Source organism: Dendrobates tinctorius, unplaced genomic scaffold (assembly GCF_039654945.1).
Source record: "Dendrobates tinctorius isolate UK_male_01 unplaced genomic scaffold, ASM3965494v1 ptg000045l, whole genome shotgun sequence".
In the NCBI taxonomy this organism is placed as follows: domain Eukaryota; kingdom Metazoa; phylum Chordata; class Amphibia; order Anura; family Dendrobatidae; genus Dendrobates; species Dendrobates tinctorius.
In genome coordinates this window covers 9196238-9209635 of record NW_027361713.1, presented here as the reverse complement: position 1 = coordinate 9209635, position 13398 = coordinate 9196238, and the positions used below count along the sequence as shown (strand labels likewise).

Genomic DNA, 13398 nt, shown 5'->3' with positions numbered 1-13398 from the left:
GCAATACATAAAGTGCATATGCACATATTAATTTCTAACTGTAATCAAAATGATACATTTGGCAAAAAATTGATCAATCATTTGAGCCACCTCGCCGTGCCAAGGCAATCTCATGTGGGGCAGTCCTACTCCACGTTTTTTATATTCGCTGTGCCATTGCGGCCTCCTAAATGCATTAAAAGCAGGACCATATTGAATGCAATCTGTACCTGAAGCACTTCTGAATCACTCCCATGGAGCCCGAAAAAGCACGTGCAGATAAAGGCCAACCAGGTCTGGATATAGACATCTCAGGTTTAACCTCCACACCTGCCTGACCAGCAACCACAGATGAAGGGCGATACAGGTCCAGACACAGGTGCACAATTAAATAGAGCTTGGGGCAGAGCAGGGCTGCTGTGTGTGCACCTGTGTCTGGGCCTGTATCACACTTCATCTGTGTTTTCTGGTCAGGGGTGTGTGGAGATTAAATCTGAAATGTCTGTCTGGACCTGGTTGGCCTTTTTCTGCGCTCACCTTTCTGGTTTCATGGGAGTGATTCAGAAACGCTTCAGGTATTGTGTGCATTTAATATGGTCTTGCTTTTAATACATTTAGGAGGCCGCAATGGCACAGCGAATATAAAAAACGTAGAGTAGGACTGCCCCATATGAGATTGCCTTGGCGTGGTGAGGTAGCTCAAACGATTGATCAATTTTTTGCTAAATGTCTCATTTTGAAATACAGTTCGAAATTAATATGTGCATATGCACTTTATGTATTGCGTTCTGACCACAAGCAGCGCTGGCTTCTCCCCTTTTTTACTTCCTTGACTCTGATTAGAATGCAAGAACTAAGCGTTACTTTTTCCCATTCTGGGAAGAAAAATCTCAGTCTACCTCCTACTGGAGGGTCTGGTCTATCAGTAACTACTATCCTTTCGGAAGGAAGAGCCTTTAATAGCACCTTTTTGTTTATCTTCCTTTGTGGACCAACAAGTTTGTCTTTCTGCTGGCCTTCTTTTGCCAAATGGCCATCTCTTAAATGCCCTCCTATAGGATGGAAGAGATGGGTTAGGGAAACCTTTCTTCCTTTCCTTTGCCTTAGTGAGTATCTCATCTAGGACCTTTCCAGAGAGAAACTCATCCTCACATGGGATAGCGCAGAGTTTCAACTTGGACTGCATGTTCCCCTTCCAACTTTCTAGCCATAGGGCACGCCTGACATTGTTAACCAAGCCCGCTGACCTAGCTGCTAGGCGTAATGAATCCACCAATGCGTCAGCCATAAATGCTGCCCCTCTGATTAAGGGAAAAGCAGCCCGCAATTTGTCTCTGGAAACCTTTTGTTCGATTTGTTGGTCTAGCTCAGTGGTTCCCAAACTCCAGTCCTTGCGGACCCCAACAGGTCATGTTTTCAGGATTTCCATAGTGTTACACATGTGAGAGAATTCCTGATGCCTTGATGATACTTCTATCACCTGTGAAATACTAAGGAAATCCTGAAAACATGACATGTTGGGGGCCATGAGGACTGGAGTTTGGGAAACACTGGTCTAGCTGATCAATCCTTACAAGCATGGACCTGGCAGTACATGTACTGGCTACGGCTGGCTTGAGTACACCTGTACCTGTCTCATGATCTTTTTAGCGAAGCATCAGCCTTGCGGTCATGTGGGTCTGATAGCACGCCTGCGTCTTCTACTGGTAGTGCTGACTGTTTAGAAGTAGTGGCAACTGCTGCATCCACCTTAGGGACTTTGGTCCATGTTAGCAATTCCTCGTCACTAAATGGATACCTCCTTTTAGAGGCTGAAGGGAGGAAGCCCTCTGATCTTGTTTTTCCCACTCTCTTTTAATCAAAGCTTTAACTGACGGTATGACAGGGAAGGCTCTCCTCTTTCTCTCTGCCAATCCTGCAAACATTATGTCCTGCGCTGTTTGAGCTCCCTTTGTCTCTGCGCTCCCCATAGTGTTTCTAATGTATTTAACTAGGTTATCCACACTATCTATGGGAAAGCATGAGCATCCTTCTATGTCCGATGAAGATGGTGATGAGGACGTCAGTGAGGAATCAGAGGCTACCCCCTGGTCATTATCAGACTCTGAGCTGGAGACTGTCTTTTGCTCTTACTTTCTGTGGGCATATTGGTCTGACTCAAAGCTTGCAGTTCATTGTGCGCATGTCCATAGTTGACACTGCTGCCTCTTGCATGGTCTCACTGATACACCCCTGACATAACCTTTTGGGGTCAGAGTCAGGGAGAGGCTGTCTGCATAGGGCACACGCCTTATGCTTGGATTTTTGCTTTTTCTCGGTCTGAAAAAGGGAGACATATAGCGAGAGAAAGAAGGTCAGCTTAATAGGCAGAGTCTATACACTCACCCAGTGAAGCTATCCGGTACCGGATCAAGAAGCTGTGGTACAGACCTGGACCTGGTGGTGTCCATGGTGTCACCAATCTCCCCAGCACTGCTGGGGTTTTATAGGGTTACTTTTTTTCCCTTGGTGTTGTATTAGTGCAGCGGTGGGACCAGTGTCCGCATTTACCAATTCCCTACTGAGGGATAGATGCAGGGCAAGTGAGGGCTGAGGTGTCCTGCTCGGCGATGGTTTGAAAGAAGCTGTATAGGGATGTCAGAATAGATAGGGGCACAGCCTCAGGAGAGTGCAGGAGTTGTCCATTTCCCCGTTCCCTATCGCAGGGCCCACCGTTGTAATTGTGTTCCCTTGTTTGTTTGCTGTTTGGTGACCGACCGATTGCTGGGTCGTGTCACACAGGGCCAATCACTTTGTGACAAGCGCTCCTGCCCCGGAAATAGTTGATGGACTTCCGGAGCATACTGGAAAGATGCGGTACAGGCGGTGTCAGTGGCGGCCGGGCTCCACATGCGCAGAACATCGCAAGCGCTCCTGCCCCAGAAATAGATGAGGGACTTCCGGGGTACATCAGGAGGCAGTACAGGTGGTGGATGCCGCAAATTTAAAAAAAAAATAACCCTATAAAACCCCAGCAGTGCTGGGGAGATTGGTGCCATAATGTCTTCTCCAGGGCAGAATACACATCCACCGGCTGTGGATACAGCAGGTGCAGGCAAGTCCAGGGACTGCTCCAGCAGGGGCTCTACGGACAGAGGTCGCAAAAGTGACAACACGGACGCCACCAGGTCCAGGACTGTACCACGGCCTCTTGATCCAGTACCGTATAGCTTCACTGGGTGAGTGTATAGACTCTGCCTATTAAGCTGACCTTCTTTCTCTTGCTATATGTCTCCCTTTTTCAGACCGAGAAAAAGCAAAAATCCAAGCATAAGGAGACTATTAACCCCTTCACCCCCAAGGGTGGTTTGCACGTTCATGACCGGGCCAATTTTTACAATTCTGACCACTGTACCTTTATGAGGTCATAACTCTCGAACGCTTCCATGGATCCCGGTGATTCTGACATTGTTTTCTCGTGACATATTGTACTTCATGATAGTGGTAAAATTTCATTCAAATAACTTGCGTTTATTTGTGAGAAAAACGGAAATTTGGCGAAAATTTTGAAAATTTCGCAATTTTCCAACTTTGAATTTTTATGCCCTTAAATCACAGAGATACGGCACACAAAAAACTTGATAACTAACATTTCCCACATGTTTACTTTACATCAGCATAATTTTGGAACCAAAATTTTTTTTTGTTAGGAAGTTATAAGGGTTAAAAGTTGACCAGCGATTTCTCATTTTTACAACACCATTTTATTTTTAGGACCACATCACATTTGAAGCCACTTTGAGGGGTCTATATGATAGAAAATACCCAAAAGTGACACCATTCTAAAAACTGCACCGCTTAAGGTGCTCAAAACCACATTCAAGAAGTTTATTAACCCTTTAGGTGCGTCACAGGAATTTTTTTGAATATTTAAAAAAAAATGAACATCTAACTTTTTTTCATAAAAAAAATACTTCAGGTTCAATTTTTTTATTTTACCAAGGGTAACAGGAGAAATTGAACTGCAAAAGTTATTGTGCAATTTGTCCTGAGTACGCAGATACCTGATATGTGGGGGGGAACGACTGTTTCGGCGCATGGCAGAGCTCAGAATGGAAGGAGCGCCGTTTGACTTTTTCAATGCAAAATTGGCTGGAATTCAGATTGGACGCCATGTCACGTTTGGAGAGTCCCTGGTGTACCTAAACAGTGGAAACCCCCTACAAGTGACCCCATTTTGGAAACTAGACCCCCCAAGGAACTTATCTAGATATGTGGTGAGAACTTTGAACCCACAAGGGCTTTACAGAAGTTTATAACGTACAGCGGTACAATTAAAAAATCATATTTTTTCCACAAAAATGATCTTTTCACCCTCAATTCTTATTTTTCCAAGGGTAACAGGACCCTAAAAGTTATTGTGCAATTTGTCCTGAGTACGCTGATACCCCACATGTGGGGGTAAACCCCTATTTGGGCGCATGGCAGAGCTCAGAAGGGAAGCAGCGCCATTTGACGTTTTTGGCTGGAATTGAGATCGGACACCATGTCGCGTTTGGAAAACCCCTGATGTACCAAAACAGTGGAAACCCCCCACAAATGACACCATTTTGGAAACTAGACCCCCTAAGGAACTTATCTAGATATGTGGTGAGCACTTTGACCCCCCCGGTGCTTCACAGAAGTTTACAACGCCCGGGCGTGAAAATAAAAAAATCGTATTTTTTCCACAAACATGATCTTTTAGTCACCATTTTTTTATTTTCCCAAGGGTACCAGGAGAAATTGGACCCCAAAAGTTGTTGTCCAATTTGTCCTGAGTACGCTGACACCCCATATGTGGGAGAAAACTACTGTATGGACACACGTCGGGGCTCGGAAGGGAAGCAGTGACGTTTTGGAATGCAGACTTTGATGGAATGGTCTGCGGGTGTCATGTGCGTTTGGAGAGCCCCTGATGTACCTAAACTATTGAAACTCCCCACAAGTGACCCCATTTTGGACACTAGACCCCCCACGGAACTTATCTAGATGTGTGGTGAGCACTTTGAACCCCCAAGTGCTTCACAGAAGTTTATAACACTCGGATGTGAAAATAAAAAAATCATTTTTTTCCACAAAAATGATATTTTTGCCCCCAATTTTTTATTTTCCTAAGGGTAACAGGAGAAATTGGACCCCAAAAATTGTTTTGCAATTTGTCCTGAGTAGGCTGCTACCCTACATGTGGGGGTAAAACACTGTTTGGGCGCATAGCAGAGCTTGGAAGGGAAGGAGCACCATTTGACTTTTTCAACTCAGAATTGGCTGGAATTGAGATCAGACGCCATGTTGCATTTGGAGAGCCCCTGATGTGCCCAAACAGTGGAAACCCCCAATTCTAACTCCAACCCGAACCCCAACACGCCCCTAACCCTAGCCCTAACCCTAGCCCTAACCCTAGCCCTAACCCTAGCCCTAGCACTACCCCAACACACCCCTAGCCCTAACCCTAATGGAAAAATGGAAATAAATACATTTTTTTAATTTTATTATTTTTCCCTAACTAAGGGGGTGATAACGGGGGGTTTGATTTACTATTTATGGCGGTTTTTATGTTTGGCGGCTGTCGCACGCTAAAAGACGCTTTTTATTGTAAAAATAGTTTTTGCATCACCACATATTGAGAGCTATAATTTTTCCTTATTTTGACCCACCGAGTCATGTGAGGTCTTATTTTTTGCGGGACGAGTTGACGTTTTTATTGGTACCATTTTCGGGCACGTGAAATTTTTTGATCGCTTTTTATTCCGATTTTTGGGACGCAGAATTAACAAAAACCAGCGTTTCATGAATTTCTTTTGGGGGGGGGGGTGCGTTTACACCGTTCCGCGTGCGGTAAAATTGATAAAGCGGTTTTATTCTTCGGGTCAGTACGGTTACAGCGATACCTCATTTAGGTCGTTTTTTTATGTTTTTGTTGGTTTTATGCAATGAAAACTTTTATATAAAAAATAATTATTTTTGCATCGCTTTATTCTGCGAGTTATAACTTTTTTATTTTTTCGCTGATGATGCTGTGTGGCGGCTTGTTTTTTGCGGGACAAGATGACGTTTTCAGCGGTACCATGGATATTTATATGCGTCTTTTTGATCGCGCGTTATTGCACTTTTTGTTTGGCGGTATGATAATAAATCATTATTTTTTGCTTCGTTTTTTATTTTTATTTAAGGGGTTCGCTAAAGGGGTTAACTAATGGGACAGTTTTATAGGGCAGGTCGTTACGGACGCGGCAATACATAATATGTGTACTTTTATTGTTTTTTTTTTTTATTATTTTCAAAAAATGAATTTATTGGGGAATATTTTTTTTTTTTTTTACTAATTTATTTGGCGATTTTTTTAAATTTATTTTTACACTTTTTTTTAATTTTTTTTTTACTTTATTACATAGTCCCAGGTGGGACATCACTGTCCTGTGACAGATCGCTGATCTGTCACATCACAGATCACTGTGACAGATCAGCAATCTGTCACAGGCAGTGCACAAGGCTTCCTCATGCCTGCGCTTTGCAGGCACTGAGGAAGCCAGCTTCCCCAGGCCCCCGAAGGCCCCCGTCGCCATCTTGGATTCGGGGGCCTGGAGGAAAGGAGCCCCCCGCAGCAGCACTGCACATTGCGCTGCCGTGGGGGGCTCAGGGAAGCACGGAGGGAGCCCCCTCCCTGCCGATGCTTCCCTTTAACTCCCGGTACACCGCGATCGCGTTTGATCGCGGTGTGCAAGGGGTTAACGTGTCGGGGGCAGTCCGTGACCGCCCCTGACACATTGTGCCGGGTGTCAGCTGTGATAATCAGCTGACACCCGGCCGCGATCAGCGGCGCTCACCACGTGGGCGCCGCTGATCGCGGTAGACGTACTATCCCGTCCCCGGTCATACGGGCCCGGGTACCGTGGACGGGATAGTACGTCTCATGTCAGGAAGGGGTTAATATCTGCCCTCAGTAACTGGCTTTCCCTTTCTGGCGGAGAAAATTGCACGGGAGCCCACGCCACTTTTTTCGTGAATTAATCCTTTAATTTTATACTTTCAGCTCCAAAATTTTACACACACACACATACACACACACACTACTAACATTATTAGTGAGGGACATAAATAAATCTAACAGATATGCAATGGTTTACTGTATGTAAAGCATGTCGGGTTCTGTAATGATTCTACAGAAGCCGACAATTGAATTATCAGCTATTCTGCTATCTAGCTCTGTATGAAATATAAATAAAAAAAATATATTTATGTCAGTGAGATATATATATATATATATATATATATATATATATTCACACACAAACACACACAGTATATATGTTTTCACAAATATTCGAGCCCATGTATTCATCATATGTCCATTTTGCAAGCCAGCGAGAAAATATGGATATCCATATGGATCCATATGGATGTCACACGGGTGCTTGGATGCGAGAAAATCGCATCCTCGCATTGCACACGGATGACATATAAGGGAACATTTCTGCGATTCTCGTCCGTGTAAAACGGACCGTATTTTTATATGTGGTGTGTCACTCCAGCCTTAGGCTGATCTCTCACCTTTTCATGATCAAGGATACCCCATGAGGTGAGATTTTGCATGGTGCCCCAGATCAATGTCGATTGAAAGTCATTTTGTATTTCTTCCATTTTCTTACTATTGCACCAACAGTTGTCTCCTTCTCACCCAGCTTCTTATATATGGTTTTGTAGCTCATTCCAGTCCTAAGCAGGTCTATGACCTTGTCCCAGAAATCCTTAGAAAGCTCTTTGCTCTTTGGTCTTGCCCATGTTGTAAAGTTTAGAGTCTGACTGATTAATTGAGTCTGTGGACAGGAGTCTTTTATAAAGGTGACTATGTTAAGGTACTGTCACACTTAGCGATGTACCAGCGATCCCGACCAGCGATATGACGCGGTCAGGATCACTGGTACATCGCTAAGTGGTCGCTAGTGAGCTGCCACATAGGCAGATCTCACTAGCGACATCGCTGGGGACGGGGATCGCTACTTACCTGTCACACTAGGCGATCCTGCGTCCTCCCGCCCGGCTCCACGTGTCGCTCGTCCTCACAGCAGGAAGCGCCGCAGGAAGCTGACGATGAGAAACAGTCCTGAACGCTCTCGCACGATCAGCGATAACCAGCGGGGGAGCCGGTCGCTGGTAAGTATCAGACACAGAGATATCGCTAGCAATATCGCTATAACGTCACAAGTTATAGCGATATTGCTAGCGATATCTCTTAGTGTGACATGCCCTTAAGACAGCTGCCTTTAATGCAGGTAAAAGTTGATTATGAGCGTCTAACTGGTCTGTAGGAGCCAGAACTCTTAATGGTTGGTAGGTGATCAAATACTTATTTCTCACTGCAAAATGCAAATACATTTCTATAATTTCTATAATGTGATTTTCTGGATTTTATTTTTGATATTCTATCTCTCAATGTTAAAATTAAACTACCGTTAAAATTATTGTCTGTTCATGTCTTTGTCAGTGGGCAAACTTACAAAATCAGCAAGGGATCAAATACTTTTTTCCCCACTGTACATACATACATAAGTAAATCTTATATATGCCAGTATAGGTGCCCAATGCAGATATGGAGGTGTATTTTTTACTTTTTAGTTCAGGATATTTGTGTTTTTTGCTTTTTGTTTTCTCTAGATATGGAGGTCACTTGTAAATTAAAAGCTCATACCCAGAGAGTCGCCTCAGGTCCAAGCGTCCACTGCACCCGACGTATGTTTCGCATATGAATCCTTCGTCCAGGGGTGATGATTCGCTGGTCAGGTGGCTATTTAAGGTGTTCTTAACCAATCAACAAAGGCACCTATACTGGCATATAATTCTGATCAGATCGCCTGTGTGTAGCAGAAATGCTCACTTGCTATGAGCGCCAACCACGGGGCGGCGCTCATAGCAATCTGGCAATGACACCCATAGAGGTCTGCTGCAGATCTTTGGTTGTTATGCCGAACCATTGGTGACCCGCTATCATATGATGGAGTCACTGATGGGCGAGATTAGTAACACGCTTCTAATAAGCGCGAGTTAAATGCCGCTGTCAGAAATTGACATTGGCATTTAACTAGTTAACAGTCGAGAGTGGATCGCGATTCCATCCGCCGCTATTGCGGGCACATGTCAGCTGTATAGATCAGATCTCGGCTTCCAGCCCCACTGTATGGCCAGTATTTGGCAAAATTTACTTGAATCACTGTGTTCAGAAAAAAGCAGCATCTCATCATTCATTAACCAAACTACCCAGCTTGTTATTATTTAGAGATATAGGTAAATTTGTGAATGAGGGTCGTGCAATATTTGTAGGCAGCTGAAAAGTGGACCCCCCCCAAAGTGAATGCTACTGGTGGGCCCTAGGCACCCCAGTCCGACACTGGCTGCATGTCTCATGGCTGTTCGACAGCCGGAACACGTGGCAATACCTGCTTGTGTTGTGGCTGTCAAACAGCCACAGTGACTAAAACATAGTATTCGAGTATGCCGTAGACCCTATTAGCACATCACTAGTTATTACACATTACTCTATTAACTTATCAGAACGACTGTCACTGTTAGTAACGTAGGGCACAATTATCATACACTTATTATATTCGAGCTATATTAACTATGTAATTTTCCAAGTTAATAGATTGCTTGCTAATTTATACATTTTGGATTACATCAGTATGTACTTGTGGTGTTTTATGGCAGGAAAGAAACTCCACTTCTTATTTGTATGTGACATTTTATATCCGGACTTGACTCCAGCATGAACAAATGATGCTTTCTTTACCATGCTGTTTGCCAGATGTGGTTTGAATACTTGAAAACAAACGATTCCATATCTTATGTAAAAAATAAAGGAAAGTCTTGGTATAGATAAAAAGTCGGTTCTACGTGATACATCTATAGTTTACATGTCCTGATGGGTGCTCATAAGACAAGGGTGTGTATTTCTATATGGATTATGAGGGTGGGTGGTGTATAGCATGCAGTGGTATTTGTAACCTATCACACACTTCTCCGTTTAGATCTATTATCTAGTTCTATCAAGTGTATATATATATATATATATATATATATTTTACGATAATGTACCTAGAAATAGCTTACCACATGTTGTTGGACTGGAGAATAAAGGACGTTGTGGTGATTCTGGTCAAGATCCATGTCGTAGTAGCTCAGGAGGCCTCACTGAGTCATTTACACATGCGGAAGCAAGTTTCTTTTTGCTTTCAAAGTAGTTAATGTCATAGATAGGGTTTCTGTGGGGAGTGGCCGGAGTGAAAGAGGTGAGACAAGTGTGAGCTCACAGGGAAGGACAGGTTTGCCCACTTTAGTTTAACCCCTTAGCGACAGAGCTCGTTTGCAGCTTAATGACCAGGCCAATTTTTGCAATTCTGACCACTGTCCCTTTATGAGGTTATAACTCTGGAACGCTTTAATGAATCCCGCTGATTCTGAGAATGTTTTCTCATGACATATTGTACTTCATGTTAGTGGTAAAATTTCTTCGATAAGACTTGTGCTTATTTATGAAAAAAACGGAAATATGGTGAAAATTTTGAAAATTTAGCAATTTTAAAACTTTACATTTTTATGCCCTTAAATCAGAGAGATGTGTCACACAAATTTCTTAATAAATAACATTTCCCACATGTCTACTTTACATCAGCACAATTTTGGAAGCAAAATTTTTTTTTGTTAGGAAGTTATAAGGGTTAAAAAGTTGACCAGCGATTTCTCATTTTTACAACAAAATTTACAAAGCCATTTTTTTTAGGGACCACATGATATTTAAAGTCATTTTGAGGGGTGTACATGACAGAAAATACCCAAAAGTGGCACCATTCTAAAAACTAGACCCCTCAAGGTGCTCAAAACCACATTCAAGAAGTTTATTAACCCTTTAAGTGCTTCACAGGAACTAAAGCAATGTGGAAGGAAAAAATTAACATTTAACTTTTTTTTGCAAAAAATTTACTTCAGAACCAATTTTTTTAATTTCACAAGTGTTAAAAGAGAAAATCAACCACAAAATTTGTTGTACAATTTCTCCTGAATACGCCGATACCCCATATGTGGGGGTAAACCACTTTTTCAGTACACGGCAGAGCTTGCAAGGGATGGAGCGCCGTTTGACTTTTTCAACGCAGAATTGGCTGGAAATGAGATCGGATGCCATGTTGCGTTCGGAGAGCCCTTAATGTGCCTAAACAGTGGAAACCCCCAACAAGTGACCCCATTTTGGAAACTAGACCCATTAAGGAACTTATCTAGATGTGTGGTGAGCACTTTGAACCTTCAAGTGCTTCACAGAAGTTTATAACGTAGAGCTGTGAAAATAAAAAATCCATTTTTTTTCCACAAAAATTATTTTTTCACCCCCAAATTTTTATTTTTACAAGGGTAACAGGAGAAATCATACCCCCATAGTTGTTGTGTGATTTGTCCTGAGTACGCCGATACCCCATATGTGGGGGGGAACCACTGTTTGGGCGCATGGGAGAGCTCGGAAGGAAAGGAGTGCCATTTTGGAATGCAGACTTTGATGGAATGGTCTGCGGGCATCATGTTGCGTTTGCAGAGCCCCTGATGGGCCTAAACAGTGGAAACCCCCCACAAGTGACCGCATTTTGGAAATTAGACCCCCTAAGGAACTTATCTAGATGTGTGGTGAGCACTTTGAATCCCCAAGCGCTTCACATAAGTTTATAAACCCAGAGCAGTGAAAATAAAAAGTCTTTTTTATTTCCACAAAAGTGATTTTTTTAGACCCCAATTTTTAGACCCCCCAAAGTTGGTAAATAGTGGAAACCCCTCAATTCTTGCTCCAACCCTAACCCCAACACACCCCTAACCCTAATCCAAACCCTAATAGGGTTAATAATGGCGATCGCAAAAGCGGGGTCGGGAAAAACTGACCGATTCATGTTCTCTGGGGTCTCGGCTACCCCTGGCAGCCGAGACCCTGGAGAAAATCCGACACTGGGGGGCGCTATTCACTTAAATCACAGCGCCGTGAATTAACGGCGCTGTGGTTTTAGTACCCTTAACTACCGCCGTTAAAAGGCGTATCGGCGTTCGTTAAGGGGTTAATAATGTCAAGTACACAGAGGACATAAAGTCTGATGTTTGAGTGTGCTGCAGTTATTCCTTGCTGCATACAGTGGTGACACAGATCTGCTATAGCTGTGCATTATTCCACATTCCCAAAGTAAGGATTTTCATGTTGCAGATTTTCTGCACCTAATACTTGAATTATTTTTGTTTGTCTTTTCATGGTGTTTCGTGTGCGTATTTTACAAGCGTTTTTTATTGTATTTTTGGTAATCTGTAAGCAAAGTTGCTTTGACATCTTCCTGGTATATGTCTGCATGATACAGTCATGTGTGGGTTATATGTATTTTTAGCATGCTTCAGCAGCGGAAAGTCACTAAAAATGCTCGAGTTTCAAATCTGCAACAGTTCAGTTTATCTTATGAGAATGCTTAGTTGTATGTGCAGATTTTTTCCATAGTATTGTATTAGATGTAGAAAATCCACAGGTAAAAAAATGAACAAGCATATTTAGTGAGCGGACAATTCTTCAGGTGTTTTTCACCATACAGCCCCACTCCATACAGTATAATAGAATAGATGTCAATGGGAAGGCTTGAAAAACTCCCAGAAGATGCCTGAGTCTTTTGGGTCAAAAAAATGCTAGAGCTTTATTCATTGCTAAATGGATTTAAAAAGACGTCAGAAAATCACAAAAGATCCTAAAAAGCCACCAAAAATGCTTCAAAATAAAAAATTACAGAAACCAAAAAAGGAAATATTAACAAAGTACTTTTGCTGCTAACCAAAAATATACCAGTTTCCTGAATTCTGATTCTGCTTGAAAAACTTATAATCTTTGACCATTTGAAAAAAAAAAAAAAAATGTGATGTAAACACTTGGGGCATGTGCACTCGGCATCTCACAAATGTGCCCCAATTAAATTTACAGAATTTACAGCAATGTCAAAGCAACATTGAAGCACACATGTTCCATCTTATGTAACTTCTTCTAAAGGCTCATTCACACGTCAGTATTTGGTCAGTATTTTGCATCAGTGTTTGTATGCCAAAGCCAGGAATGGAACCTACCAAGAAAAAAAATATAATTGAAAGACTGATGTCTGTACTTTGTTTTGGAGACACTCCTGGTTTTGGCATACAAATACTGATGAAATACTGATCAAAAATACTGATGTGTGAAAGAGGCCTAAGGCCAGTTTCACACATCCAGATAATTCTGATAGGTCGGGATCACACAGCGAGATACGGCCGAGTCTCGCAGGTTAAAACCAAGCTCTGGCGCCGGCACTCCGGAGCGGAGCGTGCAGCCGCACAGCAATACATGGAGCTGCACACTGCGCTCCGGAG

At 42.8% G+C, this 13398-nt stretch overlaps 1 protein-coding gene across 4 annotated transcripts in view; it reads right to left on the bottom strand.

The window, feature by feature from the left end:
• Nucleotides 1-10315, bottom strand: part of CUNH3orf52 (chromosome unknown C3orf52 homolog) — a 98117-nt gene extending 87802 nt beyond the window's left edge. Inside the window, exon 1 of one of the 4 annotated variants that reach the window (XR_012232235.1) lies at nucleotides 10102-10315. Coding sequence is in view for 3 of the 4 variants with exons in the window: in XM_073575608.1 (XP_073431709.1) it covers nucleotides 10102-10158 (57 nt within the window). In the remaining variant the exon portion in view is untranslated. Of the gene's footprint in view, nucleotides 1-8686; nucleotides 8756-10101 lie in introns of those variants that run through there. The other 3 variants (XM_073575608.1, XM_073575609.1, XM_073575610.1) reach the window with 3 other exon arrangements.
• Between the last annotated feature and the right edge of the window lie 3083 nt (nucleotides 10316-13398).